The 27638-nt window shown below is 42.7% G+C and overlaps 1 protein-coding gene across 7 annotated transcripts in view; it reads left to right on the plus strand.

Annotated features, from left to right (window-relative positions):
- Positions 1-27638, plus strand: part of LNX1 (ligand of numb-protein X 1) — a 220182-nt gene that overhangs the window by 168643 nt on the left and 23901 nt on the right. For all 7 annotated transcript variants that reach the window (XM_082390558.1, XM_082390554.1, XM_082390553.1 and 4 more), the window contains 4 exons: positions 3221-3459; positions 3962-4114; positions 10133-10335; positions 13000-13371. In XM_082390558.1, coding sequence (XP_082246684.1) covers positions 3221-3459; positions 3962-4114; positions 10133-10335; positions 13000-13371 — 967 coding nt within the window. The remainder of the gene's footprint in view (positions 1-3220; positions 3460-3961; positions 4115-10132; positions 10336-12999; positions 13372-27638) is intronic.

Consider the following 27638-nt stretch of genomic DNA (forward strand, 5'->3'; position numbering starts at 1 on the left):
TCAGCTCTTTCCCCCTCCTCCCCTCACTTGTGCCTGTAAATCAAGAGGCCCCAGGATTAGTCAACACAAAAGAGATAATTAGTAAGTACAAGCTGCTACCTTCATAGATCACCATGTGCCTCAGATTCAAGCTAAGCCAAGAAGCTGAAACAAGCAACATTGCACAAGTATGAGCCTCTTTAGCAGAACCATTTTTATACAAGGTTTATGAGTCTGAATGTTTAAATCTACCATCCCCAGATACTGTAAGGATGTCTGGGATACGAGGCCAGAGGGGAGGCTTCTAAGTCATTTTATGAGGTTTTCCTTTCCTGGACTAAACTGTGTCTTTGGAACCCCAAGGATTTGAAACAGAAATGGCTTCTTAATGGCATAGTCTTGGGATTCAGAGATGTTTAAATACCTTAACCCTTCTCACAGATGTGGCAGCAGAATAAGATGCTACTTTTTTTCCACTGGGATATGCTATGTCCCCTCAGAAAGCCCTGGCTTGTGCCTTTGCCAGCCATTTGTCCAATTGGAAAATTCATTTCCTGCTCTGGCAGGGCACATGGTCAGGGGCATTGCTGCCCCAAGAAAAGAAATACTGTTTCCAGTACAACGAAATAGCCTAGGAACTTCCTAACCAGGCGTTGTTAACCCGATACTGCTGGCTTACAGAGAAGTGTTCCACTCGTATGTTTATGACTTTGGAGCTGCTCAAATGCACTCTGGCTCTTATTTTTTCCATCACACAATGTTTCTTCCAATTTTTGAGTTTCTCATATCAACCACTTTGCTATTTTTAAGCAGAACAATTCAAAGCCAAAGTAGCTAATCAGAACAGTAAAACCTCACCAATTCAAGCAGGGAGCTTGTACTCTTTCAGTGAGGGAAAAACTAGCATTAGAAACCGGGGGCCTGTTTCATCTTCTATAAGATAAGGATGTAGGGTTGTATAATCAGAGTCCTTTTCTACTAATATTAAAACCACATTTCATCAAATCATCATCATTGATTATAAGAAGCATCATATTTTATGTACCAACAAGAAAAAAAGTTTTTATTTCTTTTTTTTTTTTTTAACTTATTTGTTTGGTTGCGCCGGGTCTCAGTTGTGGCTCGCGGGCTCCTTAGTTGTGGCTCCAGGGCTCCTTAGTTGCGACATGCAAACTCTTAGTTGCTGCATGCATGTGGGATCTAGTTCCCTGACCAGGGATCAAACCCGGGCCCCCTGCATTGGGAGCATGGAGTCTCATCCACTGTACCACCAGGGAAGTCCCCTAACAAGAAAATTTTAAAACTGCCACTGGTTAAATCATTCCAAAACACCTTTAAAGATATCCCTGCAATGCATGGGTTGGTCAGATCAGACTTTGAAATCCATTCAGATAAATATGGTGACCTTTCCTGCCCTCTAGTTGTACTGTTTGGCATGAACTAGGCCTGTCCTTTTGGGTGATCTCAGTAACAAAGTGTGACATCACTTTTCATTTCCTTGGGGGTATCTTTCTTGCTAAGCAAATAAAGCATTTGCTTGTCTCTTTGCAAGAAAATCAGAAATTGCTGCCCTCCTTCTAACGACAAATATTTACCACCAATATCAAATTTACATGCCACTGCTCCGTTTTTGAGACTTTCCATATATACAGTAACTTTTCATTGCAATGCTTAATCATAATGTAATCTTTTCTAAGACATTGAAGAGCAATTAAACTCAATGGCATAGTACCAAGAGTGGAGGCAACTCAATGGAAGGGACGAGATGGACACCTGTGACCATGTTTCCTTGGACAGTGGCATTTGTGTCATGACTGCAGCTTGGCAACTGGAGCTGTGGGACCCCATCAACCACCCACGCATCCTAATCTCAGAGAAGTTAAAATGTGACAAAACAGGCATCTTAGAATGGTTGAATTATGGAAGTAGCTACAATCTGTTGAGAATTTCCTATATATCTGGCAAGATATATAGAACTAAACTCTTGACAAGACTTAATGTCAACCAGACCTTACAGCAACCCAAGATGTATGTGCAGATTAGAAAATTTAACCAGGTTAACAAAATTGTCCCAGATCACCCAGCTATGTAAATTTCAGAGCAAGGATTCCCATCCAGACAAAAACCATAGATCTGGTTCTGTAGGCCATATAAATCATGTGCATATCAACTGCAGACTGCTGTTTGATTCCATTCATAAGCATCACTCCAAATAGGCTCTCAAAGCATTATTTAAAATAGCTCAACCATATAAGGTTTTCTGTAATGAGTTGGTAAAAATAATTTATAAATTAACATCCATTATACGCAAATGGCCACTTCTTAAAGGGACTCGCCCATTTGATTTTTGCCTTCATAACCACTGGGGAGCTGGTTTGGCTGTCTGCGGCACTTCCTCACCACAGTGAATGAGAGAGTTAAATCCTCACCATTTGCTGATCAAAACCTGACCTAAGAGCTGAGGCGACTTGCCCAGTGACAATGGAAGTGCATCCATAGCAAAATATGGACCTAGATCGGCTCAAACCTCGGTGTCCTGGCCCTTAGGCTTGCTGTTTAACATGCATGGGGAATGGATATAGACCTGTTTTTTAAAGACCATGAATGTTGTTCTACCTTCCCAACGTTAAAAGACGTGAAAACTTTTAGCACATGGGAGCCCCCAGCCCCTGGTCCTGGCCACTCTGAGACCAGCCCAGAGGTGGAGACTGGAAACCAGCAAGCCTGCCTCTAGAGAATGTGAAGCTGAACCAACTCCTGTGGCTTTGTAGTGAGGGCATTTCTGTTTCCATGGACAGTTAAATTTGGAATCTGGGAGGAGCTTTGCATTTATGGTCAGTGGTTTGGGAACTAAACCCGAAAGAAGGGACTGAGAGGGTGACTAAGGACTTTCATGGTCAAAATAAACACCAGCAAGAAGGAACTACCACATCCAAATAGTTGAAGACTGCCAGCCTCAAGCCCTAATCTTGTAGACCCCATGACAGCTCTCGTAATTTGCATTCCAGGGGCCAGTGTAGAGAGTGCTTTAACAGAATGCTGTAGACATCTTTTAAAAATTGTTCTTTCAAGTCATTCATTCATTTGGTTGGCAAGTGTATGTTGACTCACGTCCATGTGAAAAGGAAGAGGAACCAGGGGTGAGCAAGTCAATTTCCAAGGGTAGCAAGCACGTGTACTCGAAGAGGCCTGGTTGAACAATGTGCAAAGCCGTCTTGACCTCCTGCTGGTTTTGTTGCAGCTGCAAAGGTGCCTCCCACTATGGCCTCACCAAAGACAGGAAGAGGCACTCTCAGGATGGCTGTCCAGACAGCTGTGCCAGCCTCACAGCAACAGCACTCTCCCCAGAGGTTTCTGCAGCTGCCGCCATCTCCTTAATGACAGACGAGCCTGGCCTAGACAACCCTGCCTACGTGTCCACAGCAGAGGACGGTCAGCCAAACAGCCCCCTGGACTCTGGCCGGAGCAACCGAACAAGGGGTGAGTCAAAGGGGTGGTTGTCCGGGAATGGGTTCCTTGGCCTTGGGATTGCCCTCTGTGGAAAGTTATAGAAACATTTTTTCAAGAGAAAAACGTTCTGGTAGTTTTGGCAGCAACCCAACATCCAGTTCTCCAGAGTGAAATGAAACCTCGAGGACCTGAGATCATTAGAAATGTGTGTAATCTGACCTGGTGAAAGGGGTTGAAGTTAGACCTAGTGATTCATCACTCCCTCGGTGTCCCTACCTTCCCATCCAGGTGGCTCGAGAAAAGTGCTGTTATATTCCATCCAGCCCAGGAAAAAAACCAAGCAGATTTTAAATAAACCATCCATATTGCATTGTAGAAAACTGAGAATATACAGATAAGCAAATTCTATCATCCCACCACCTAGAAGTAATCACCGTTCACATTGTGTTGTGCGTGTCTTACCAGCCATGTCCATAAAAGAGGACTTCTATGAATGTGTAGCTACTCTCCCTCCCTTCTCTCTTGTCCTCAGCACGGCCCTTTGAGCGATCCACCATCAGAAGCAGATCTTTTAAAAAAATAAACCGAGCCTTGAGTGTTCTTCGAAGGACAAAGAGTGGAAGTACAGTTGTCAACCAAGCTGAGCAGGGCAGAGAGAATTCTGAAAACACCACTGCCCCTGACGGTAAGTGGCCTCCCAGTAAGCCTGGGCTTCCAGAATGACGACTCCAGGCGTGATGACAACCAGACCCACCCCCCCGCTTTCTATGACACCTCTCTTCCCAAGGGCATAAATATTTCTTACCTTGATTAGCCTACTTCTTGCATAAGCAACCAAAGGCAGAAATTATTGTTCTCTTTTTACATAGATTGAGGGAAAAGGTTTTGGAACCCTTACCTTCAGGTGCTAGCTTAGTGCAAATAAAGAATAATATAGTTTGTTTTTTTTAAAACAGAATTATGCCTCTATTTATTTATTTATTTATGTCCGCGTTGCATCTTCGTTGCTACGCGTGGGATTTCTCTAGTTGTGGCGAGCAAGGGCTACTCATCGTTGTGGTACACAGGCTCTAGGTGCACGGGCTTCAGTAGTTGTGGCGTGCAGGCTCAGTAGTTGTAGCTCGTGGGCTCTAGAGCACAGGCTCAGTAGTTGTGGTTCACAGGCTTAGTTGCTCCGCGGCATGTGGGATCTGCCCAGACCAGGGATTGAACCTGTGTCCCCTGCACTGGCAGGCAGATTCTTAACCACTGTGCCACCACGGAAGTCCCAAGAATAATATAGTTAAGTGAAGAACATTTAGAACGGTGCCTGGCACATAGTAAATGCTATGTAGGTATTTATTCTTATTACCACTTTGTGTGACGTGTGGTTCTGAGTGTTTTCCATGCATTAACTCATTTGATCCTCAACAACTCTTTGAAGCAGCTACTATTATTATCCGTGTTTTACAGATGAGGAAACTGAGACACCAGGAGGTTACTTAGCTTGCCCCAAATTGCCCTTCTAAACTTGGAATCCAGGTTAATGTGGTTCTAGAATCTATGCAAAGGAAGTTTCTGGATCTTAGATCCTATGTGTTTTCCCCAATATAAATGGAGCTGAGAAAATACTGTCCTGTCCTTTCTTTTCGTCTAATATTAGACCTTTACAGCAGTAATAATAGTAGCTTAAAATTTTTTTTGAGCTTTCCTGGGTGCCAGGTAGTGCTCTAAGTCATTTAAAGGTCACAGTGCTAAGGATAGTGATCGTGATTCTCATTTTACAGAAGAAACTTAGACTCCGAGAGATTGGGTAACTAGTCCAAAGTCACCCAGCTGGAAAATGGCAGACCTAGGATTTTAACTTGGGTCCTCTGGCTACAGAGCCCCACTCGTTTACCCACTGGATTAAGCACCCTCCACTCCTTCGAGATTGGGAGGTAAATCTGAAACCACCGTCTTTATCATGTTCTCAGAGAACTTGGAAGCAGTCGTATAAGGCCCCTGCTTATCCCTCTCACCCTGTACACGCGCTAAATGCTCTGACTACTCTGAACTTATTGCCGTCCTGTAAATACTGTGTCTCTCTCACTTCCATGTTGTTGTCCGTCCTGTACTCTCACACCCCTTCAGCTGGCATCCTAATTCCTCTTTCCAGGCTCAGCATAGGCTTTGCCTCCTCCTGGGAGCCCTCCTTGACTCCCTCAGTCCTCTCTCCTTTGTGTTCTCAAAGCACCTGTATCTCTGTTATAGAAATGTCACCTTTCATCATAACTGTACCAATGGGGGCAGGGGCTCTTTATCTAAGTCTTTGTGTTCTCAAGGCCAAGCACAATATCTGGCACATAATAGTTTTTGCTGAATGTTTCTGCAATGAATAAAAGGATTATAAATTCCTTTCTGCCAGTCTTCCTCCCTTATTAAAGGCTCCTTAATTCCATTCCATGTAAAGTTTTCTCCTACCTGAATAGCATTGATTTGCATGTTTATTGCAGAAACTTTTAAAGTAAGAGATTACTATGTGTAAGACATTGGCCTAGGCTCTGTGCTTTTTTTTTTACTGAAGTATAGTTGATATACAATATTATGTTAGTTTCAGATGTACCACATAGTGATTCAATATTTTTATAGATTATACTTCATTTATAGTTATTATAAAATATTGACTATATCCCCTGTCCTGTGCAATATATCTTTGTAGCTTATTTATTTTATACATAGTTGTTTGTACCTCTTAATCTCCTACCCCATTTTGCTCCTCTCCTCTTCCCTCTCCCCACTGGTAACCACTAGTTTGATCTCTATATCTGTGAATCTGTTTCTGTTTTGTTTATTTGTTTTTATTTTCTAGATTCCACATGTAAGTGATAACATACAATATTTGTCTTTTTCTGTCTGACTTATTTCACTTAACATAATACCCTCCAGGTCCATCTACATTGTTGCAAACAGCAGAATTTCATTCTTTTTTATGGCTGAGTAGTATTCCATTGTATACATACCACATCTTCTTTATCTATTCATCTGTTGATGGACACTTAGCCAAGCTACGGAAGCAATCTATCTTGGTAAATAATGTGGCTTTGAACACTGAGGTGCATGTATCTTTTCAGATTAATGCTTTTGTTTTCTTTGGATATATACCCAGGAATGGAATTACTGGATGATATGGTAGTTCTATTTTTAGTTATTTGAAAAACCTCCATACTGTTTTCTATAGTGGCTGTATCAATTTACATTCCTACCAACGGTATACTAGGGTTCCCTTTTCTCCACATCCTCGCCATCATTTGTTATTTGAAGACTTTTTGATGATGGCCATTCTGACAGGTGTGAGGTGATTAGCGATGTTGAGCATCTTTTCATGTGCCTGTTGGCCATATCTGTACATCTTCTTTGGAAAAATGCCTTTTCGTGACTTCTGCCCATTTTTTAATCAGGTTGTTTGTTTTTTTGATATTGAGTTGTATGAGTTGTTTATATAGTTAAGCTCTGTATTTTATATAAAGATTATAAAATCCAGCTCCTGGCTCCAAGAAGTTCATTCCAGACTGAAAAAATAAAATACCATAAAGAGTGAGATATAGGGCTTCCCTGTTGGCACAGTGGTTGAGAATCTGCCTGCCTGTGCAGGGGACACGGGTTCGAGCCCTGGTCTGGGAGGATCCCACATGTCACGGAGCAACTGGGCCCGTGAGCCACAACTACTGAGCCTGCGCGTCTGGAGCCTGTGCTCCGCAACAAGAGAGGCCGCGATAGTGAGAGGCCCGCGCACCGCGATGAGGAGTGGCCCCCACTTGCCGCAACTAGAGAAAGCCCTCGCACAGAAACGAAGACCCAACACAGCTAAAAATAAATAATAAATAAATAATAAATTAAAAAAAAAAAAGAGTGAGATATAAATAAACGAAAATGGCAGCTGTCGGGAGAGGAGCACCACTTCCCAGTGGGACAGTGTAATCCGTGTTTAAGGAGTGGTTATGACCTGGATGGGCATGGGGATCTTGACTGTGTGTTGGAAAGTAGTGGGAGATGAGGTTAAGGCTGGATTCGAAGGGTCCTGGATGCCATTTAGGAGTCTTGACTTGGGGCAATGAACACACCTGAAAGCTTTTGCGTAGAGTTATAGCAGGATGGAAGCTGTGTTTCGGGAAGATGAAGATGGCAGCTGTGTTATGTGTGCAGGGGCTTCAAGTAGGAGAGAATGGATTTCTTCAGGTGCTCCAGGAAGCTATTACTCCACAATGGGGTGAGGTACTAAGACTCAGTGAGGCTGGTACAGGATTTGTGAGCTTTGTAACAAAGCTTTTAAAAATGGCATTAGGACCTCATTGCTTAAGTAAGTCACCCGCGGTTAGTGTGGTGAACGCCCATGGTTTATCCATCCTTTTCATATCAGTAAAGAGACTGGCTTCACTACTTATCAGCTGCGTGACCTGGCCAGGTTACTTGACTTCTCTAAGCTTTAGTATTTCATCATCCAAAAAAAACAGGGATGATAATAATCTAATTCAAAGGGTTGCTGTGAGGACTAAACAAACAACAAAATATCATGCAAATTGCTTAGCTCAATGGCCAGCATATAATAAACACTTGGTAAATGATACTATATCCCTTAGTCCTTAAGTAAGGACACAATATTGAACAACTGTTTCTTTTCAGACCAGCACTAGTTTGGCAGTTTAAAAATTAACTCTCGAAGGTCACTAGGGTCTCATTATTGTAGCTCTACTTAACATTTCCAAGTGTGACTGGGTATGTCCTTTCAGACTATCAAACATCCTTGATTGGTTAGATTTGGGAGCATGGTTTTTTTTTGTTTTTTTTTTTGGAGCGTGGTTTTTGTAAATCTGCTGGGAAAAAGAGTAGAAAGGGAGGGGGAGGAGAGAGAGAAAACCAGCAGCTTTGATGATAATTTCCAAATCTTTCTTTGCTCAAAATGATTTTTTTTTTAAGAACTTCCATTTCCTTGTCACCAGACCTGTTCCAACAAATACTTGTGGATAGAGCCTACTTAAGGTAATCAAGATAGTTTAAACATTAATTGAACTCGATCACCCAAGCCCTGTTAGCACCAGGAGCTGACAGATGAAGGCTGCTGCCCACAGCCTCACAGCAAAGCCCAATTGCTTACATTAAATTAACTCCCAGTGGGGGGTAAAGACCCACATTTACAACGTCTCCAGCTTCCTCTGGCCGCTAAATTGCTTTGTTTATCATGTTCTGCAATACTTAGAAATAATTTTAATTCCTTCTGTATTGTTCCTAGAGAGTTGAGTACTCATTCATGAACTCGTAGTTCATTAGAGAAAATGCATTAAGGTCATGGGTTTTGAAAATAGAAAGAGTGTTTTATGTAGAACCAGGCCTGCAGTTTTGATCTTTCCCGATGACATAATTAAGGGCGAATCATAGGGCAGACGCAGCTGTCAGCAGCTACAGGAGACAAAAGCATTAGCGCTCTCAGCATCCTAACTCGAGCCTCAAGCAACTGGGGAGGAGCTGCAGCTCCCGTCAGACTAGGTGCTGCGGGGCCGGCATTTCCTGGTGTCCCCCCCATAGGCTTCTATTCCAACCGAGGCAGAGAACAGCGCCAGTCGTTGCTGCTGGCTATGGGTCTGTAGACCAAGTCCCCTGTGGACCCGTTGCCGGCTGTGGACCCCTGGTTTCAGGGGACTCTGAGGAAGGTGACAGGAGAGAGCGTCATCAGGAGCCCCGGGTTCTGACCTGGCTCTGAGAACCACCACCTAACTGCCACCTCCAGCCAGTCGTGTCACTTCTCTCCGAGCTCACGCATCCTCCCTTGTGAAACAAAGGTCTGACCGTCACTGTCAAACTACACAGCCTGAGAAGCTCTTCTGTGTGTGGGCCCAGCAGGGCGGGGGCAGGGGGACCGGTGAAAGATTTCAAGGGGAAAGAGTCCTCAATGAAAAGGTAAAGTTTGGAAACACCAGCCTGGGTCTCTGAATCTCCTTTTGGCTCCGAATCCAGCCATACAAGCAGATCGGGGACGAACCTCTTGACGCCACCAGCTAGGCCTGGGCCTCTTTCCTTGATCATGAATTAGGCCATTTGACTTCCCTTTACTGACAACAGGGTCGGGTAGAGAGGACTGATTCACTAAGCCTGAAAAGCAGGGCCTCCCAGGAGGAAATCTTCAAAATGATCAAAAAGAGCAGAACAGGCTTGTTCTGTTTTGCCCCTTGATTAGTAAGTGATCAAACTGCAGTCCATTCCATAATGACTATTCGTTCATTCCTCTTCATTCAATAAACATAGGCTGAAGTCTCCTGTGTACAGAGGTCTGTGCACAGAACTACAAAACAGCCAGAAATTATGTCCTCAAGGATCTTAGAGTCCAATGGTGGGTATAAGAAATGGGCATGAATAATAATAAATAATAATAGAAGGCTCGGTGCCATGAGAAATAAAGCTTTATGGGAAATGGGAAGTTTAGAGAGAGCAGGGGAAAAGGGATCAGGGTAGAGTTTAATTAGAGGGGATCATTTCATGCAGGCCTTGAAGGAAAAATTGGGTTTAAGCCTAGAATGGAAAACATTCCAGGCAGAGAAACTTATGCTGGCACAGAGGCAGGAAGATGGAAAACATGTACAAGGAATAATGAATAGTTTAGTTTGGCTGGAACCAAAGTTTGGCAAGAAAAGGAGTGGTTGGAAATGTCCATTGGGGGGGGTGTCTTAAATACTGTCTCTGTCCATTTTAGTCTTTCCAAGGTTGTATCACCTGATTCCATATGGTGAAATTACCAGAGTCAAGATCAATCGAACGGATCCCAATGAAAGCCTCTCCATTAGGCTTGTGGGAGGCAATGAAACCCCGCTGGTCCATATCATTATCCAGCACATTTATCGTGATGGGGTGATTGCCAGAGACGGCCGGCTACTGCCAGGAGACATCATCCTAAAGGTAGAGACCACGGCTGTGGAGCCATGAAGAGGGTCTTAGCAAAAGTCACTTCAGAGCAAATCATTGGGTGGGTGGGTGGGTGGATGGATGGATGGATGGATGGATGGACGGACGGACGGACGGACGCATGGGTAAAGCACCAGCATAAATGTGGAGCCGTCACTTTCCATAGTTCTTATGTTGATATGACTCTTCATACAAGATTTGTAATCTGAGATAGGTCCCTAACCCTTCTGTCTTTCTTGTTCTTTTTTTTTTTGGCCATGCCACACAGCATGCGGGATCTTAGTTCCCTGACCAGGTGCCCCCTGCAGTGGAAGTGCGGAGTCCTAACCACCGGACCACCAGGGAATTCCCTTTCTTGTTCTTTTGATCTCTCTCTCTCTCTCTCTCTCTGTATAAATACTGTCTCTGTATCATTTTGTCTCTGTGTTCGCCTCCTTCCTCTTCTGCTGTCTTCCCCCTCCCTTTTCTCTACCTCTGCGTTCTTCTCTCTTCCTTCTCTTCCTCCCTCCTCTCTCTTCCTCTCTCACCCTTTCCTCCCACTTTAAGTAGCAATAACATAAAACAATATAAAACTGCAGCCTATATCTTCTTAAATTGTTTTTAGAGCAGATTAATGGAACATTTTATATTTTATCTAATCACTTACATTCACACACCCCTCTAAAGTAAATTTCCTATAGCTTAATGGCCCTTCACACACACACACACACACACACACACACACACACACACACACACACACACACACACACACACACACACACACATCCCTAAGCTATCCTGCCAACCCACAGACATTCCAGGGGAGACAGGTGGTGGAAGAGAACACGTTGGGCATTACTGTCCTCTGAGGGTTGACCAAGGGGAAGGGTGCTAGGGAGGAGTTTTCAGAAGAAGAGAAAGGATAAAGGAAGAGTTGTTTATCAGACAGAAGTCCAACATGTGCCAAAAGTGATAAGAAAAAATCCCTGCCTTGGTCATATATTTCCAGTCTGATACTCAGATGACAGTTTCATCCCATCCCTTCTGGGTTGCTGAGGGGCCAGCTCCTAATACATCATGAGCTGTTTCTCTGGCACAGAAACTCTTATTGTTTGGGATAAGAGGAGAAGGAACTTAAAGCAGTTATTGTAGAAACACTGATATTCTCACTGGCCTCCGAGGTGGAGTATGAGGCAGGGCCCGTCAACCTCAAGGGACAGTCAGCCGTGCAACCAGCGACACTCTGCATGGCTTTCTCCCAGTTCTGTGGAAACTATGCTGCCTGGGAGGGTTGCATAAGGAAAACCTTTTCGATTCTTGTGGCCTTCAACTGGCACTTGCAAGCAAAAGAGCTGCCAGGAGTATTTAGCAGGCGACCCTGACTTTCTTTTGGCCTGGGTGTGATGGGGAAAACCAGACACGGGATAAGGTGTCAGAGCAGAGCCAGGTCTTTGAGCTCACCTGTGCTTGGACAGAGGTGATGAGCCTTGTCCGAGCACGAGGGAGCCTCCATCCATCCCTGGAGATGCAACAGAGGACGAGCGATTGCACGGTGCAGGCAGGCCCGTGAAATCTCATTCCAAGATTCTTCTAACAGTTGGCTGCAAGTACAGGAAATCTTACCAAACCATAGAAATTCAAGAAGGTTGTTTCTCTTCTGTGAGGCCTCCTTCCTTAAGCACAGAGTGTAGTGCTGCTGTGAAATTATTTTCTTCCCAGGCAGTGACCACCACTGGGAGCTGCAGCCTCCAGGCTGGGCCTGCCTAGAGTAATTAAAACCAGAAAGCCCCATGCAGCATCAGCCCTGAAGATCATTAGTGAGGCACAAATGAGTGGGCCAAGCTGGAGGACATTTAAGCAGCCTAATAACGTGATCCCGCCTTTCAATAAAAGAGCCTAGAAGCTTCCATTCACATCAGTTTGTTTGAAACTGTAGAGATTTTTTTTCTCCCTTTGGCTGAGAACATGGGCAAAAGACCTTGTAGGTGACCACCTGGACACTTGACACACACACACACAGACACACACAAACACACACATTCACACACTTGCCAACACAGAAACATTTTCATGTACACACACATTCTCTCCCTCCCTCCCTCCCTCTCTTTCTCTCTCTCTCTGTCTCTCTCTCTCACACACACACACGCACACGCACACACACACACACACACTCACGGTAGTGGGTCCTGTCCAGTACAGGTGATCCAGGGAGAAAAATTCATCTGGAGATGTTTGGAAAGAAAATGCCAACTCAGTTTGATTTAAACAGCAGTTTAATGTAATCATTAATCAGAAATTTTCTTTTCTTCTTTTGCCTTTTCCCACTTTTTCTTCCTTTTCCTCCCCCCTTCAGCTGAAAAATAAGTTTAGCAAGCAACAGAAAGGAGGGTTAGGACTATATAAATAAATTCAAGGGCCTGTGTAAGGACAAGACTGAAGAAAGATGGTGTCTGCTGAGAGAGAGTTGAAAAGGTGTGCAGGTAATACTCAAGGAAACCGGGTTACAAGTCCTCTTGGAAGATGGGGGTATTTGGACAGAGAAGAAGGTGACAGAGCAGAGTGGTCCTTCAGGAAGGGTCCCAGTGAGCCTGTGGGCTGGGCCTTCTGGTCAGGCTTGTGGCCGGTGGGGCGGACGGCTCGGTCACTGCAGATTCTGAGGTCCCCTTGCCCTAGGTCAACGGGATGGATATCAGCAACGTACGGCACAACTATGCCCTGCACCTCCTGCGGCAGCCCTGCCAGGTGCTGTGGCTGACGGTGCTGCGGGAGCAGAAAGTCCAGAGCAGGACTGATGGGCAGCCCCTGGACACCTACGAACCCCAGGATGACCATTTCCACGTGATCCTCAACAAAAGCAGCCCGGAGGAGCAGCTTGGAATAAAACTGGTGCGCAAGGTGGATGAGCCTGGGGTGTTTATTTCCAACGTTCTGGATGGTGGCGTGGCGGACCGACACGGTCAGCTGGAGGAGAACGATCGTGTGTTGGCCATCAATGGACATGACCTTCGGTACGGCAGCCCGGAAAGTGCAGCTCATCTGATTCAGGTGGGTCACGGGCCATTACAAGATCCCAATCAGAAATTGCCAGAGTGATCAGGAACACTCATCACCCTGACCCACCTACCCTGTTACTACCCTGTGTGACATACAGTGCCTCCCTTTCGAGGAGCTGAGGGTGGAGGGCCAGGGAGGAATATTACTCCAGCAAATGGTGTGTCTTGGGGTCATGGCCATTCCGTTGGTGTTGCCAGCCATCCAGTCTGACTGCAGGTAAACACGTTGGGCGAGGTGTTGCAACCTCACCAGGTTAAGATCGCTCAAGGTCAGCGGGGTTGTGTCATCCCTGTACCTAGTATGATAGTCATAGACCCAGGGCTCACTCAGATGTGTTCTGGACACTTCCAAGACATCGGGTTGTACCACTCCTGTAAGAAGCTCTGCCATGTGCCCTCCAGGGATCCTGTGGACGAGAAACCACTGTAGGACTGGCTAAGGCTGAGCCCTGTCTCCATGGCTAAGTCCAGCCCCCTTCGAAAGCCCAAGGGAACTCAAGTATGAACCTAAGGAAGTCCCCCTATACGAGAGGCATACAAATTATCATTACTCAGGCAAATAGAGCTCATGATAGCCTGACATTAGTTCAAACTAATTCACTCTCCTGACAGGCGTGATGTTACCAAGCCCCAGCATGCATCCTGTTGACTTTGGCTGGGTCACCATGAGTTTTTCTTTTTGTTGTCGTTGGTTTTTGGGTTTTTTTTCATTGAACTATAGTTGATTTACAACGTTGTGTTAGTTTCAGTTACGCAACAAAGTGATTCAGTTTTACATATATATGTATAATTGATCCTTTTTCAGATTCTTTTTCCTTATAGGTTATTACAAAATATTGAGTGTAGTTCCCTGTGCTATACAGTAGGTCCTTGTTGGTTATGTATTTTATATATAGTAGTATGTATATGTTAATCCCAAACTCCTAGTTTATCCCTCCCCCACCTTCCCCTTTGGTAACCATAAGTTTCTTTTCTATGTCTGTGGATCTATTTCTGTTTTGTAAATAAGTTTATTTGTATCTTTTTTTTTAGATTTCACATATAAGCGATATCATGATATTTGTCTTTCTCCGTCTGACTTACTGCACTTAGTATGATAATCTCTAGATCCATCCACGTTGCTGCAAATGGCATTTTTTTCATTTTTTTATGGCTGAGTAATATTCCATTGTATATATGTACCACCTCTTCTTTATCCATCCCTGTGTCGATGGATATTTAGGTTGCTTCTGTGTCTTGGCTATTGTAAACAGTGCTGCAATGAATATTGGGGTGCATGTATCTTTTTGAATTATAGTTCTCTCCAGATATATGCCCAGGAGTGGGATTGTAGGATCATATGGTAACTCTGTGTTTAGTTTAAGAAACCTCCATACTCTTCTCCATAGTGGCTTTACCAACTTTCATTTCCACCAGCAGTATATATAGGAGGGTTCCCTTTTCTCCACACCCTCTCCAGCATTTATTATTTGTAGACTTTTTGATGACGGCCATTCTGACTGATGTGAGGTGATACCTCATTGTAGTTTTGATTTGCATTTCTCTAATAATTAGTGAGGTTGAACATGTTTTCATGTTCCTGTTGGCCATCTGTATGTCTTCTTTGAAGAAATGTCTATTTAGATCTTATGCCCATTTTTTGATTGGGTTGTTTGTTTTTCATCATGAGTTTTTCTAATGTTCTCTGAGCTTCCAGCTTTATTCCTAGAGAGACAGGCTTTGTTCCGGGCTCTTGTATTCTAACCCTTTAATCCACTTCATTTAGCCAAAATGTATTAAGTTTTTGCTGCTTGCCTAGCCCTAGATTAGGTAAAGAGAACAGGGAGATGATGACCTCTTAGGCTGGTCTCCCGAAGGAGTCCACAGTCTAGTAGAGGAGGTGGACTTTTTCTAAATGACTGCCATGTGGTGTGACAGTGTGTAATGGGGAAATTAAGTATAGTGCTGGTGAAGACAAAGGAAAAATTTTTTTTTTTTTCCTGAGATGGGGTCTAGAAATTCTTCACAGAGGAGGAAAATCTTGAACTGGGGTTTTGATGGATCAGCAGAGGTTCTCTAGGTGCATGAGGCGGGGAGGGTCATTCTAAGAAGACACAACACAAAAGAATGTTTCCCCAAAAGCCAGTTAGGGAAATGGTTAACACCTGGAGAGTGGTATACATTTTTTTAAAAGCAGCAATAGATAAGGCAGGAGTGGTAGGCAAGGGCCAGATCATGTAGAGTTTTACAGGCCATGATAAGGAGCTCAGACCTTACCCCCAAGGCCATGAGGTGTCATTGGAAGGGTTTAAGAAAGGAAGTGACATGATTTTCTAGCAAGATCTCTCTAGAGGCAGTGGAGAGCTGATAGGAGAGGGGCAAGAACAGAGGCCTTGTCTTAAGATGCGTTTGCAGTTATCCGGCACATCATGTCAGCTTCCACTTCGTGACTGAAGTATTAATTCTTCAAGTATAGACAGAGAGTCAGCAGCAGTAGCTGATTGGTCCTTGTACAAAGTTCCATAGAGGATGACATTCAGAAGACAGAGCCTACTCTCAAGGGCTTGATCATCTCAGTACAAACAAATCTCCCCATCCTTGGGTTCCAGTCATGGAGTTCTTCCAGGTGTGGGCAACTCTTTTCACTGTCGTATGTGTGGCATCTTATCCCTCTTTTTTGAGGAGAACCAAGTAGTGGATGAAACTATTGTCATTTTAAAGGTGGAAAGCCTGAGGCACAGGGTGCAAGGGGACTTACCTGCTTCCTCCGTCCACCAGGACAGGAAGTACATGTGGTGCTTTGGTCCCCGAGCTGGGACTTTTGATGGTGCCCCAGTTCCAAGGTGATTCTTAACCTGATGGACGTCCATCTGCCCTATGGGGCCTGAGGTCATGCCCTGTGGAGCAGGTGGAGAACAAAACCAGAGTTACAAGAGACATTTCCCTTCTGGAGTTTATGCCATCTATTCCCAAGTTCACATGCCCAGCTCCAACTTCTCTGAACACCACACTTACATAGACAGCTGCCTACTTGGTATCTCCATGTGGCTGTCTAAAAGGCATCTCAAATTTAATGTCCAAAAGTGAACCCTTGACTTCTTCCTCCTCCACCCCTTGCCAAACCTGCTCTTCCCCTCAGTCTTTCCTCATCTCTAGAAATGACACCACCATTTACTCAGTTACTTGGACCAGAAAGAATCGTTACTCTTCCACATCCCCTGCCTGCAATTCATCTCTCACCAACTCCATGGCTTGGATCAGCCAGGCCACCATCATCTCTGGTCTAGGCCACTGCAAGAACCTCTTAACTGGTCTCCTTGCTTCCATATTCCATGATCCTCACCTCGCTCTCTACTCAGCAGCTAGAATGACCACTTTACAGAGTCAATTCCACCATGTCGCTTTCTTGCCCTCAGCTCTCTGATGCTTCCCAAGGCACTCGGATTAAAATTCCAAATCCTTACAGTGGCCTGCAGAGCCATGCTCATCTGGTCTTCAGTTGTCTCTGCAACCTCATCTTAAGCAAAGGGGAGAATTTCTGGTATTCTCCCCCTTGTTCAACCATGCTCAGTCACACTGCCTTCTTGCTATTCCTCAAACATTTTTAAGAACTTTCTCAACTCAGGGCTGATGTTCTTGCTGTCCCTCTGATCAAAAGACTCTTACAAATGTCTATATAACTCCTACACTTCACTCAGGTCTCTCCTCAAATGTCACCTCCTCAGAGACAACTTCGCTGACAATCCCACTTAAAGTAGCATCTCCCACCCTCAATTCTCAATTCTGTATCCTCTAATCTTCTTGATCTTCTTTTTTTTGGCCATGCCACGTGGCTTGTGAGATCTTAGTTCCCCAATCAGGGATCGAACCGATGCCTGCTGCATTGGAAGCGCTAAGTCTTAACCACTGGACCACCAGGGAAGTCCCTAATCTTCTTTATCTTCTACCAACAAATTATTGTATTATTACCTGCCAATCTAGCATAGTATAGTACAGTAGAGTATTATATCTCAAGCCCTTAGAGATATGCCTGGCAGTAATAGGCACTCAATAAATATTTGAATGAATAAGTTTAGTCAAATTATAAAAATGTATAATTATATATAATTCACATATTAATTCCATCTCATAGGGATATTTTTTGTCAATCCATTTACTGAAGAACAAGCACCAAATCCACTTTTACATTATTTGTCCCCAAGGTAGAACTCTACTTTTTGTCGCCTTGAATCTGCTCAGTTATTATTGGTTGAGCACCTTCTAAGTGCCAAGAGGTGTGTAGTACAACGGTGAACAAGACTGACACAGTCCTGGCCTCTTGGAGCTTGGAATACATTCCCACCTCTCCTCAAATACAGTTAAGTCAGAACTGAGCAGGTGGTCCAGCCTGTATGTGCCAATGGGTGAGAACAGGATATAGACAATGTTTATGAAAATATTAATCCATGGAAATGGAAGAGCCCTTGGTTTTTTCTTTGTGAAGAAACTGCACTCTGAGCATGATTGTTTTCTCCTTAAAAAGCAGACTCTTGGGTGATCATCAATATTTTTTTCCCTGTTACACTTGTCAACTCCCTCTGCAGGTCAGTCAGTTCAGCTCACATTCTGAAGATCATCTGCCAACTATCCTTCCCAATAGGTGAAAGAAAAACTTCCTTACTCATGTCACTTGGAAAACTCTTGATTACATATGACATTCTACTTTTGTAGATTAGTAACAGAAGAGGAAAATATTTTTTCCCTGAGAAAGTTAATTTATGAAATAAAATCTTGCCTAACAGTGGAATTTCCTAAAAGATTCTTCTGCTTACCAAACAAAGCCAGTGTGCTTTATAGGCAGTGGAAGAGGAGGGAGAAAAAAAAAAAAGCTTGGCCAAAACTAGTTGGAAAAGAAATGGAAAAAGTAGAATGCTGGGCAAACTCAGTTAAGCGATCTCAAGCATGAATTTTATTTATGAGATACTCGTAACACGCACCAGGCTGAGGCGATTAAACTAAATGCCCTTCAAAAGCTGAGACTCAAATTTCCAACCAATCCTTGGCTGCATTGGCCTTGTGTGTTCACTGCATGAATCATATTTGCCTTACAAAGAAATTCCCAAGCAACATGTCCTTTTGGTCATGTTTTCTCCCACAGTCCCACACATTCTGCCTTTTTCTACATTATTTCAGGGAAAAGTTATGACAGAGAAGCCACAACTGTTTTAAATTTGACCAGCTTTACATATGTGGAGCCCTAACCTTGGCTTACTCAGCAGCAGCCCTAAGGGCCGGACTCCAGAGTTAGACAGATGGAGAGTCGTACTCCTCTCAGAGACAAACCCAATGGAGACAGAAGCTTCAATTATGGGGCAATTGCCTTATTTAGCAACTTAGTACAACTTTATATTTCTCCCTTGTCAATTTAAGCTTTTTGAGCACCATGACTAGAATCTCTCTACGAGAGTTGTTGAACTGTCTGATGTCATACCTAAAATAATAGAACAAAGATATATGGGCCAAAGGTTTGAGACCCTAGGGGGGGAAAAGACATTTCAACATCCCAAACCTGGGAGGTTCCACGTATATCTACCCAATATTCAATACGAGAATGATTTCTGCTGAGAGTTATGCCTGTTTTGAGATGCTCTCATCTACCCGCAGTTACGGATCAGTGAATTCATATTTAGGAGTTCAAATATATACAGTTAATAAATGAAGAAAGCAATGATGGATTTCAAATTTGAGTATCTCTTTTTTGTGCCTTTTTTTCTTAGCCAGCTTCCCAGACTTGATGCAGAAGTTGAAATAATTCAAAGCCATTTGCAGAGGTTGTGCTACAATGGGTTTTCGTTAATACTGGCCCGTGTGATTTTTTTTCCCCTCACATGAATTAATATTTAAATGAGAAGTTACTTCACCAAAGAACAATTGACAAGAAGCTTCTTCAGACTTTTTAAAAGAATGTGATAGGCCTTTAGACAGAGCCAGAAATTAAATAATGGACTACTCCATTGCCTACATTTGTTCTAAATACGTGATTCCAGCTCATGAGTTCTGGGGCAGAACTTTTGTCCCCTGGAGCCAGTAAGAATTGCCAAGAAATAAGACCTGACAGTTCTGTGTGTGTGTGTGTGTGTGTTTTATAGACTAGCACAGCTAATATAAAATCAAATCCCTATCTAAACAAATTTTCTTAATGCAGAATGGTAGTAAATTTAATGCACATAAGACTAAACAGTTTTTTTTCATTTTAAAAACATTCTCTTGAGCTGAATTCTTAGAGTCCAAATGATTTTTATACAGGGCTCCAAATTCCATGCATTCATGATTAAAGTATGACTTGCAAAACTGTTCAGCCATTCAACTCAGAATTTTATGAGTGAATCTCCTGCCCAGCTGCACTCCAAATATTAGGGGATCTTGAAACTTCACTACACTTCTCCAACTCTCATATTCCCCGACAAGATTTTGTTTTGTTTTTTTACCATGGAACAGAATCAGAGTAACTTCCAGATACCATAAAAGAAATGGTGTTTGAGGACTTAGGTCATTCTGCTTACTCAGGAATTAATTTCTTATTTTGAGCTTGTCACTGACATCTGTATGACCCTGTATAAGTCCGACTGTCATCGTTAATTTCTTCGCACTTAAAAGATATGCTTCTGGGAACATAAAGATGTACCTGGAGCTAAAGTCTAGTGGGAAAAATAGATCAAATTGCTGTCTCAAATCTTCTTTTCTACCCTTGTCAAATCCTAAGGTCCTATTCAGCACTTTTCCTCAAAGCCTCCTTAATTTCCGTTTTCCTTGGCCAGACTCTGGTCACCCTTAAGTCACTAAAGTAGCTGCTGCCTCTCCAGAGAAGATACTCACAATTCTTTTCAGAATGTACCAGGCTCTATGTATGCCAGGTGCTAAAGTCTCAGTGGTGAACAAATCAACACACACCAGATCTGCTTTCACCAAGCTCATTTTATAGGGACTAGAAACAAACAGTGCACCATTAGCTCATCCTAGAGTTGTAATTCTGGAGCCCTAACTTATTGCTTAGTGAGACGTATTTTTTTAAACTTTTTTTATTCAAGTATAGTTGATTTACAATGCTGTATTAATTTCTGCTGTACAGCAAAGTGATTTAGTTATACATATATATATTCTTTTTCATATTCTCTTCCATTATGGTTTATCACAAGATAATGAATATAGTTCCCTGTGCTATACAGTAGAACCTTGCTGTTTATCCATTCTATATATAATAGTTTCCATCTGCTAATCCCAAACTCCCCCATACCCCCTCCCCCTTGGCAGCCACAAGTCTGTTCTCTGTGTCTGTGAGTCTGTTTCTGTTTTGTAGATAAGTTTATTTGTGTCATATTTTTGATTCCACATATAAGTGATATCATGTGATATTTGTCTTTCTCTGTCTGACTTCACTTAGTATGATAGTCTCTAGGTCCATCCATGTTGCTGCAAATGACATTATTTCATTCTTTTTTATTGCTGAATAATATTCCATTGTATATATGTACCACATCTTGTTTATCCATTCATCTGTTGATGGACCCTTAGGTTGCTTCCACGTCTTGGCTATTGTGAATAGTGCTGCTATGAACATAGGGGTGCATGTATCTTTCTGAATTACAGATTTGTCTGGATATATGCCCAGGAGTGGGATTACTGGATCATATGGTAATTCTATTTTTAGTTTTTTGTGGAACCTCCATACTGTTTTCCACAGTGGCTGCACCAACGTACATTCCCACCAACAGTGTAGGAGGATTTCCTTTTAGTGAGAGAGATTTCTGTTTCTGAAATGTTCTCTTGCTCACTGGCAGGACCGTTAGGCAAGGATTTTGTTTCTGTACCTCATTGTGCAGTATGTTGCCATGTCAACAGGAATGGCTGACAGCTTTGTTATTTTTCTAGCATATCAGTGGGTAACCTTGTTCAGATGCCTCCTGTTGTCTGTATTGCCAGGTAGGGTCCGTGTGCCACATGTGATCTCAGAGCCAGGTTGCACTGCTGTGATGTGTTTCACAGCAGCGTCTTGGGAACTTCCCTGTCATCTTTCAGTTATGCAGTAATAATGAAGACAGACATCTATGGAGTTCTTGGCTCCATAGAACACAGAGACAATCCCTATGCACACGTGAAATGGCAAAATGGGAACTCCATCAGTGAGGTCCCAGGTGCAGCTGGTCCATCCAAAAAAAGTCCCTGCTCTGCTGGTCAGACCAGGATTTGTCTTCTAGGTCCAAATCTCATATGCATACCCACCTCAGCTTTATTACAGCAAGTCATCAAGAGTTCATAAAGTTTTTGAGGTGACTTGAAAACATGTTAAATAGTGAAGAAACTAGGAATACTTGACCTGGAAAGGAAAAGAGGTCAGGGAGGGCAATGAGAGCTATTTTCAAATAGGCTTGTCACATGGAAATTGATTTGGGGTTGCCCAAGAGGGTATGACTAGAACCAATGGGCAAGCAAGGGACAGACAAATTTAAACTCAACCTAAGGACAAACTTGCTAATTAGTGCTGTCTAAAAAACTTGCTAATTAGTGCCTCACTGCCTTGGGACACAGTGAGTTCCTTGTCATTGGAGGCACTGAAGCATGAGCTGAGTGACAACACGGCAAGGATTTTGGAGTGGAATTAAAGCACAAACTACAGAGGAAATGTTGGATTAGATGATGTCTGCCATCTCTTCTGTAGCTGTGGCTTCCTGGCTGTGTGCAACCAGTGCTCTACAGTTCCCCGGGGCTTTGTGAGCACAAGATAGATGAACTGAAAATGATACTTGAGCCCTAGCTGGAAGGGGAGCTAAAGTGGGGCAGCCCCCAAAGGTGCAGGAAGAACCATCCCCACAGTTAAAGCTAGGCTGCCTCACTCTGGGATCCTTGGAAAAGAAACCAGTGGAGAATGCAGAGGCAGGATGAATTTTTTTAAAGAAATGGTCATTAAGACCTCTGATGCTAAGGCCTGAACCAAGATGGCGGAGTAGATGGACGTGCTCTCACTCCCTCTTGCGAGAACACCAGAATCACAACTAGCTGCTGGACAATCATCAACAGGAAGACACTGGAACTCACCAAAAAAGATACCCCACATCCAAAGACAAAGGAGAAGCCACAATGAGATGGTAGGAGGGGTGATTTTGCAAGCACAGCAAAATCAAATCCCATAACTGCTGGGTGGGTGACTCACAGACTGGAGAACACTTATACCACAGAAGTCCACCCACTGGAGTGAAGATTCTGAGCCCAACGTCAGGCTTCCCAACCTGGGGGTCCAGCAACGGGAGGAGGAATTCCTAGAGAATCAGACTTTGAAGGCTAGTGGGATTTGATTGCAGGACTTTGACAGGACTGGGGGAAACAAAGACCCCACTCTTGGAGGGCACACACGAAGTAGTATGCACATCGGGACCCAGGGGAAGGAGCAGTGAACCCAGGGGAGACTGAACCAGACCTACCTGCTAGTGTTGGAGGGTCTCCTGCAGAGGCGGGGGGTGGCTGTGGCTCACCGTGGGGACAAGGACACTGGCAGCAGAAGTTCTGGGAAGTACTCCTTGGCGTGAGCCCTCCCAGAGTCTACCATTAGCCCCACCAAAGAGCCCAGGTAGGCTCCAGTGTTGGGTTGCCTCAGGCCAAACAACCGACAGGGAGGGAACCCAGCCCTACCCATCAGCAGTCAAGTGGATTAAAGTTTTACAGAGCTCTGCCCACCACCAGTCCCTCCCATCAGGAAACGTGCACAAGCGTCTTAGATAGCCTCATCCAACAGAGGGCAGACAGCAGAAGCAAGAAGAACTACAATCCTGCAGCCTGTAGAACAAAAACCACATTCACAGAAAGATAGACAAGATGAAAAGGCAGAGGGCTATGTACCAGATGAAGGAACAAGCTAAAACCCCCCCAAAACAACTAAATGAAGTGGAGATAGGCAACCTTCCTGAAAAAGTATTCGGAATAATGATAGTGAAGATGATCCAGGACCTCGGAAAAATAATGGAGGCAAAGATCGAGAAGATGCAAGAAATCTTTAACAAAGACCTAGAAGAATTAAAGAACAAACAAACAGAGATGACCAATACAATAACTGAAATGAAAACTACACTAGAAGGAATCAATAGCAGAATAACTGAGGCAGAAGAACGGATAAGTGACCTGGAGGACAGAATGGTGGAATTCACTGCTGCGGAACAGACTAAAGAAAAAAGAATGAAAAGAAATGAAGACAGCCTAAGAGACCTCTGGGACAACATTAAACACACCAACATTCGCATTATAGGCGTCCCAGGAGGAGAAGAGAGAGAGAAAGGACCCGAGAAAATATTTGAAGAGATTATAGTCGAAAACTTCCCTAACATAGGAAAGGAAATAGCCACCCAAGTCCAGGAAGCTCAGCGAGTCCCATACAGGATAAACCCAAGGAGAAACATGCCAAGACACATAGTAATCAAATTGGCAAAAATTAAAGGCAAAAATTATTGAAAACAGCAAGGGAAAAATGACAAATAACATACAAGGGAACTCCCATAAGGTTAACAGCTGATTTCTCAGCAGAAACTCTACAAGCTGGAAGGGAGTGGCATGATATACTTAAAGTGGTGAAAGAGAAGAACCTACAACCAAGATTACTCTACTTGGCAAGGATCTCATTCAGATTCGATGGAGAAATCAAAAGCTTTACAGACAAGCAAAAGCTAAGAGAATTCAGCACCACCAAACCAGCTCTACAACAAATGCTGAAGGAACTTCTCTAAGTGAGAAACACAAGAGAAGAAAAGGACCTACAAAAACAAACCCAAAACAATTAAGAAAATGGTCATAGGAACATACATATCGACAATTACCTTAAACGTGAATGGATTAAATGCTCCAAACAAAAGAGACAGGCTTGCTGAATGGATACAAAAACAAGACCCATATATATGCTGTCTACAAGAGACCCACTTCAGACCTAGGGACACATACAGATAGAAAGTGAAGGGATGGAAAAAGATATTCCATGCAAATGGAAATCAAAAGAAAGCTGGAGTAGCAATACTCATATCAGATAAAATAAACTTTAAAATAAAGAATGTTACAAGAGACAAGGAAGGACACTACATAATGATCAAGGGATCAATCCAAGTAGAAGATATAACAATTATAAGGATATATGCACCCAACATAGGAGACCCTCAGAACATAAGGCAACTGCTAACAGCTGTAAAAGAGTAAATCGACAGTGACACAATAATAGTGGGGGACTTTAACACCTCACTTACACCAACGGACAGATCATCCAAAATGAAAATAAATAAGGAAACAGAATCTTTAAATGACACAATAGACCAGATAGATTTAATTGATATTTATAGGACATTCCATCCAAAAACAACAGATTACACTTTCTTCTCAAGTGTGCACGGACCATTCTCCAGGATAGATCACATCTTGGGTCACAAATGAAGCCCCAGTAAATTTAAGAAAATTGAAATCATATCAGGCAACTTTTCTGACCACAATGCCTATAAGATTAGAAATGAATTACAGGGGCTTCCCTGGTGGTGCAGTGGTTGAGAATCTGCCTGCCAATGCAGGGGACATGGGTTTGAGCCCTGGTCTGGGAGGATCCCACATGCCGTGGAGCAACTAGGCCCGTGAGGCACAGCTACTGAGCTTGCACGTCTGGAGCCTGTGCTCTGCAACAAGAGAGGCCGCGACAGTGAGAGGCCCGCGCACCGCGATGAAAGTGGCCCCCGCTCGCCGCAACTGGAGAAAGCCCTCGCACAGAAACGAAGACACAACACAGCCAAAAATAAAAAATAAATAAACTATTAAAAAAAAAAAAAAAGAAATGAATTACAGGGGAAAAAATGTAAAAAACACAAACACGTGGAGGCTAAACACTACATTACTAAATAACCAAGAGATCACTGAAGAAATCTAAGAGGAAATCAAAACATACCTAGAGACAAATGACAATGAAAAAACAACAATCCAAAACCTATGGGATGCAGCAAAAGCAGTTCTAAGAGGGAAGTTTATAGCTATACAAGCCTACCTCAAGAAACAAGAAAAATCTCAAATAAATAATCTAACTTTACACCTAAAGGAACTAGAGAAAGAAGAACAAACAAAACCCAAAGTTAGCAGAAGGAAAGAAATCATAAAGATAGAGCAGAAATAAATGAAATAGAAACAAAGAAAACAATAGCAAAGATGAATAAAACTAAAAGCTGGTTCTTTGAGAAGATAAAAAAAATTGATAAACCATTAGCCAGCCTCATCAAGAAAAAGAGGGAGAGGACCCAAATCAATAATATTAGAAATGAAAAAGGAGAAGTTACAACAGACACAGCAGAAATACAAAGCATCCTAAGAGACTACTACAAGCAACTCTATGCCAATAAAATAGAAAACGTAGAAGAAATGGACAAATTCTTCGAAGGGTATAACCTTCCAAGACTGAGCCAGGAAGAAACAGAAAATATGAACAGACCAATCACAAGTAATGAAATTGAAACTGTGATTAAAAATCTTCCAACAAACAAAAGTCCAGGACCAGATGGTTTCACAGGCGAATTCTATCAAACATTTAGAGAAGAGCTAACACCTATCCTTCTCAAACTCTTCCAAAAAATTGCAGAGGAAGGAACACTCCCAAACTCATTCTATGAGGCCACCATCAGCTTGATAGCAAAACCAGACAAAAATACTAGAAAAAGAAAATTAGAGACCAATATCACTGATGAATATAGATGAAAAATCCTCAACAAAATACTAGCAAACAGAATCCAACAACACATTAAAAGGATCATACAACATGATTGAGTGGGATTTATACCAGGGATGCAAGTATTCTTCAATATACGCAAATCAATCAATGTGATACACCATATTAACAAATTGAAGAGTAAAGACCATATGATCATCTCAATAGATGCAGAAAAAACTTTTGACAAAATTCAACACCCATTTATGATAAAAACTCTCCAGAAAGTGGGCATAAAGGGAACCTACCTCAACATAATAAAGGCCATATATGACAAACCCACAGCAAACATCATTCTCAATGGTGACAACCTGAAAGCATTTCCTCTAAGATCAGGAACAAGACAAGGATGTCCACTCTCACTGGTATTATTCAACATGGTTTTGCAAGTCCTAGCCATGGCAATCAGAGAAAAAGAAAGAAAAGGAACACAGATGGGAAAAGAAGAAGTAAAACTCACTGTTTGCAGATGACATGATACTATACATAGAGAATCCTAAAGATGCCACCAGAAAACTACTAGAGCTAATCAATGAATTTGGTAAAGTTGCAGGATACAAAATTAATGCACAGAAATCTGTTGAATTCCTATACACTAATGATGAACAATCTGAAAGAGAAATTAAGGAAACACTCCCATTTACCACTGCAACAAAAAGAGAAAAATACCTAGGATTAAACCTACCTAAGGAGACAAAAGACCTTTATGCAGAAAACTATAAGACACTGATGAAAGAAATTAAAGATGATACCAACAGATGGAGAGATATACCATGTTCTCAGATGGGAAGAATCAATATTGTGAAAATGCCTATACTACCCAAAGCAATCTACAGATTCAGTGCAATCCCTATCAAATTACCAATGGCATTTTTTACGGAACCAGAACAAATCATCTTAAAATTTGTATGGAGACACGAAAGACCCCGAATAACCAAAGCAGTCTTGAGGGAAAAAAATGGAGCTGGAGGAATCAGACTCCCTGACTTCAGACTATACTACAAAGCTACAGTAATCAAGACAATATGGTACTGGCACAAAAACAGAAACATAGATCAATGGAACAAGATAGAAAGCCCAGAGGTAAACCCACACACCTATGGTCAACTAATCTATGACAAAGGAGGCAAGGATATACAATGGAGAAAAGACAGTGTCTTCAATAAGTGGTGCTGGGAAAACTGGACAGCTACATGTAAAAGAAAGAAATTAGAACACTTCCTAACACCATACACAAAAATAAACTCAAAATGGATTAGAGACCTAAATGTAAGACCAGACACCATAAAACTCTTAGAGGAAAACATAGGAAGAACACTCCTTGACATAAATCATAGCAAGATCTTTTTTGATCCACCTCCTAGAGTAATGGAAATAAAAACAAAAATAAACAAATGGGACCTAATGAAACTTCAAAGCTTTTGCACAGCAAAGGAAACCATAAACAAGATGAAAAGACAACCCTCAGAATGGGAGAAAATATTTGCAAACGAATCAACAGACAAAGGATTAATCTCCAAAATATATAAACAGCT

Source organism: Balaenoptera borealis (assembly GCF_965194805.1).
Source record: "Balaenoptera borealis genome assembly, chromosome: 4".
Classification (NCBI taxonomy): Eukaryota; Metazoa; Chordata; class Mammalia; order Artiodactyla; family Balaenopteridae; genus Balaenoptera; species Balaenoptera borealis.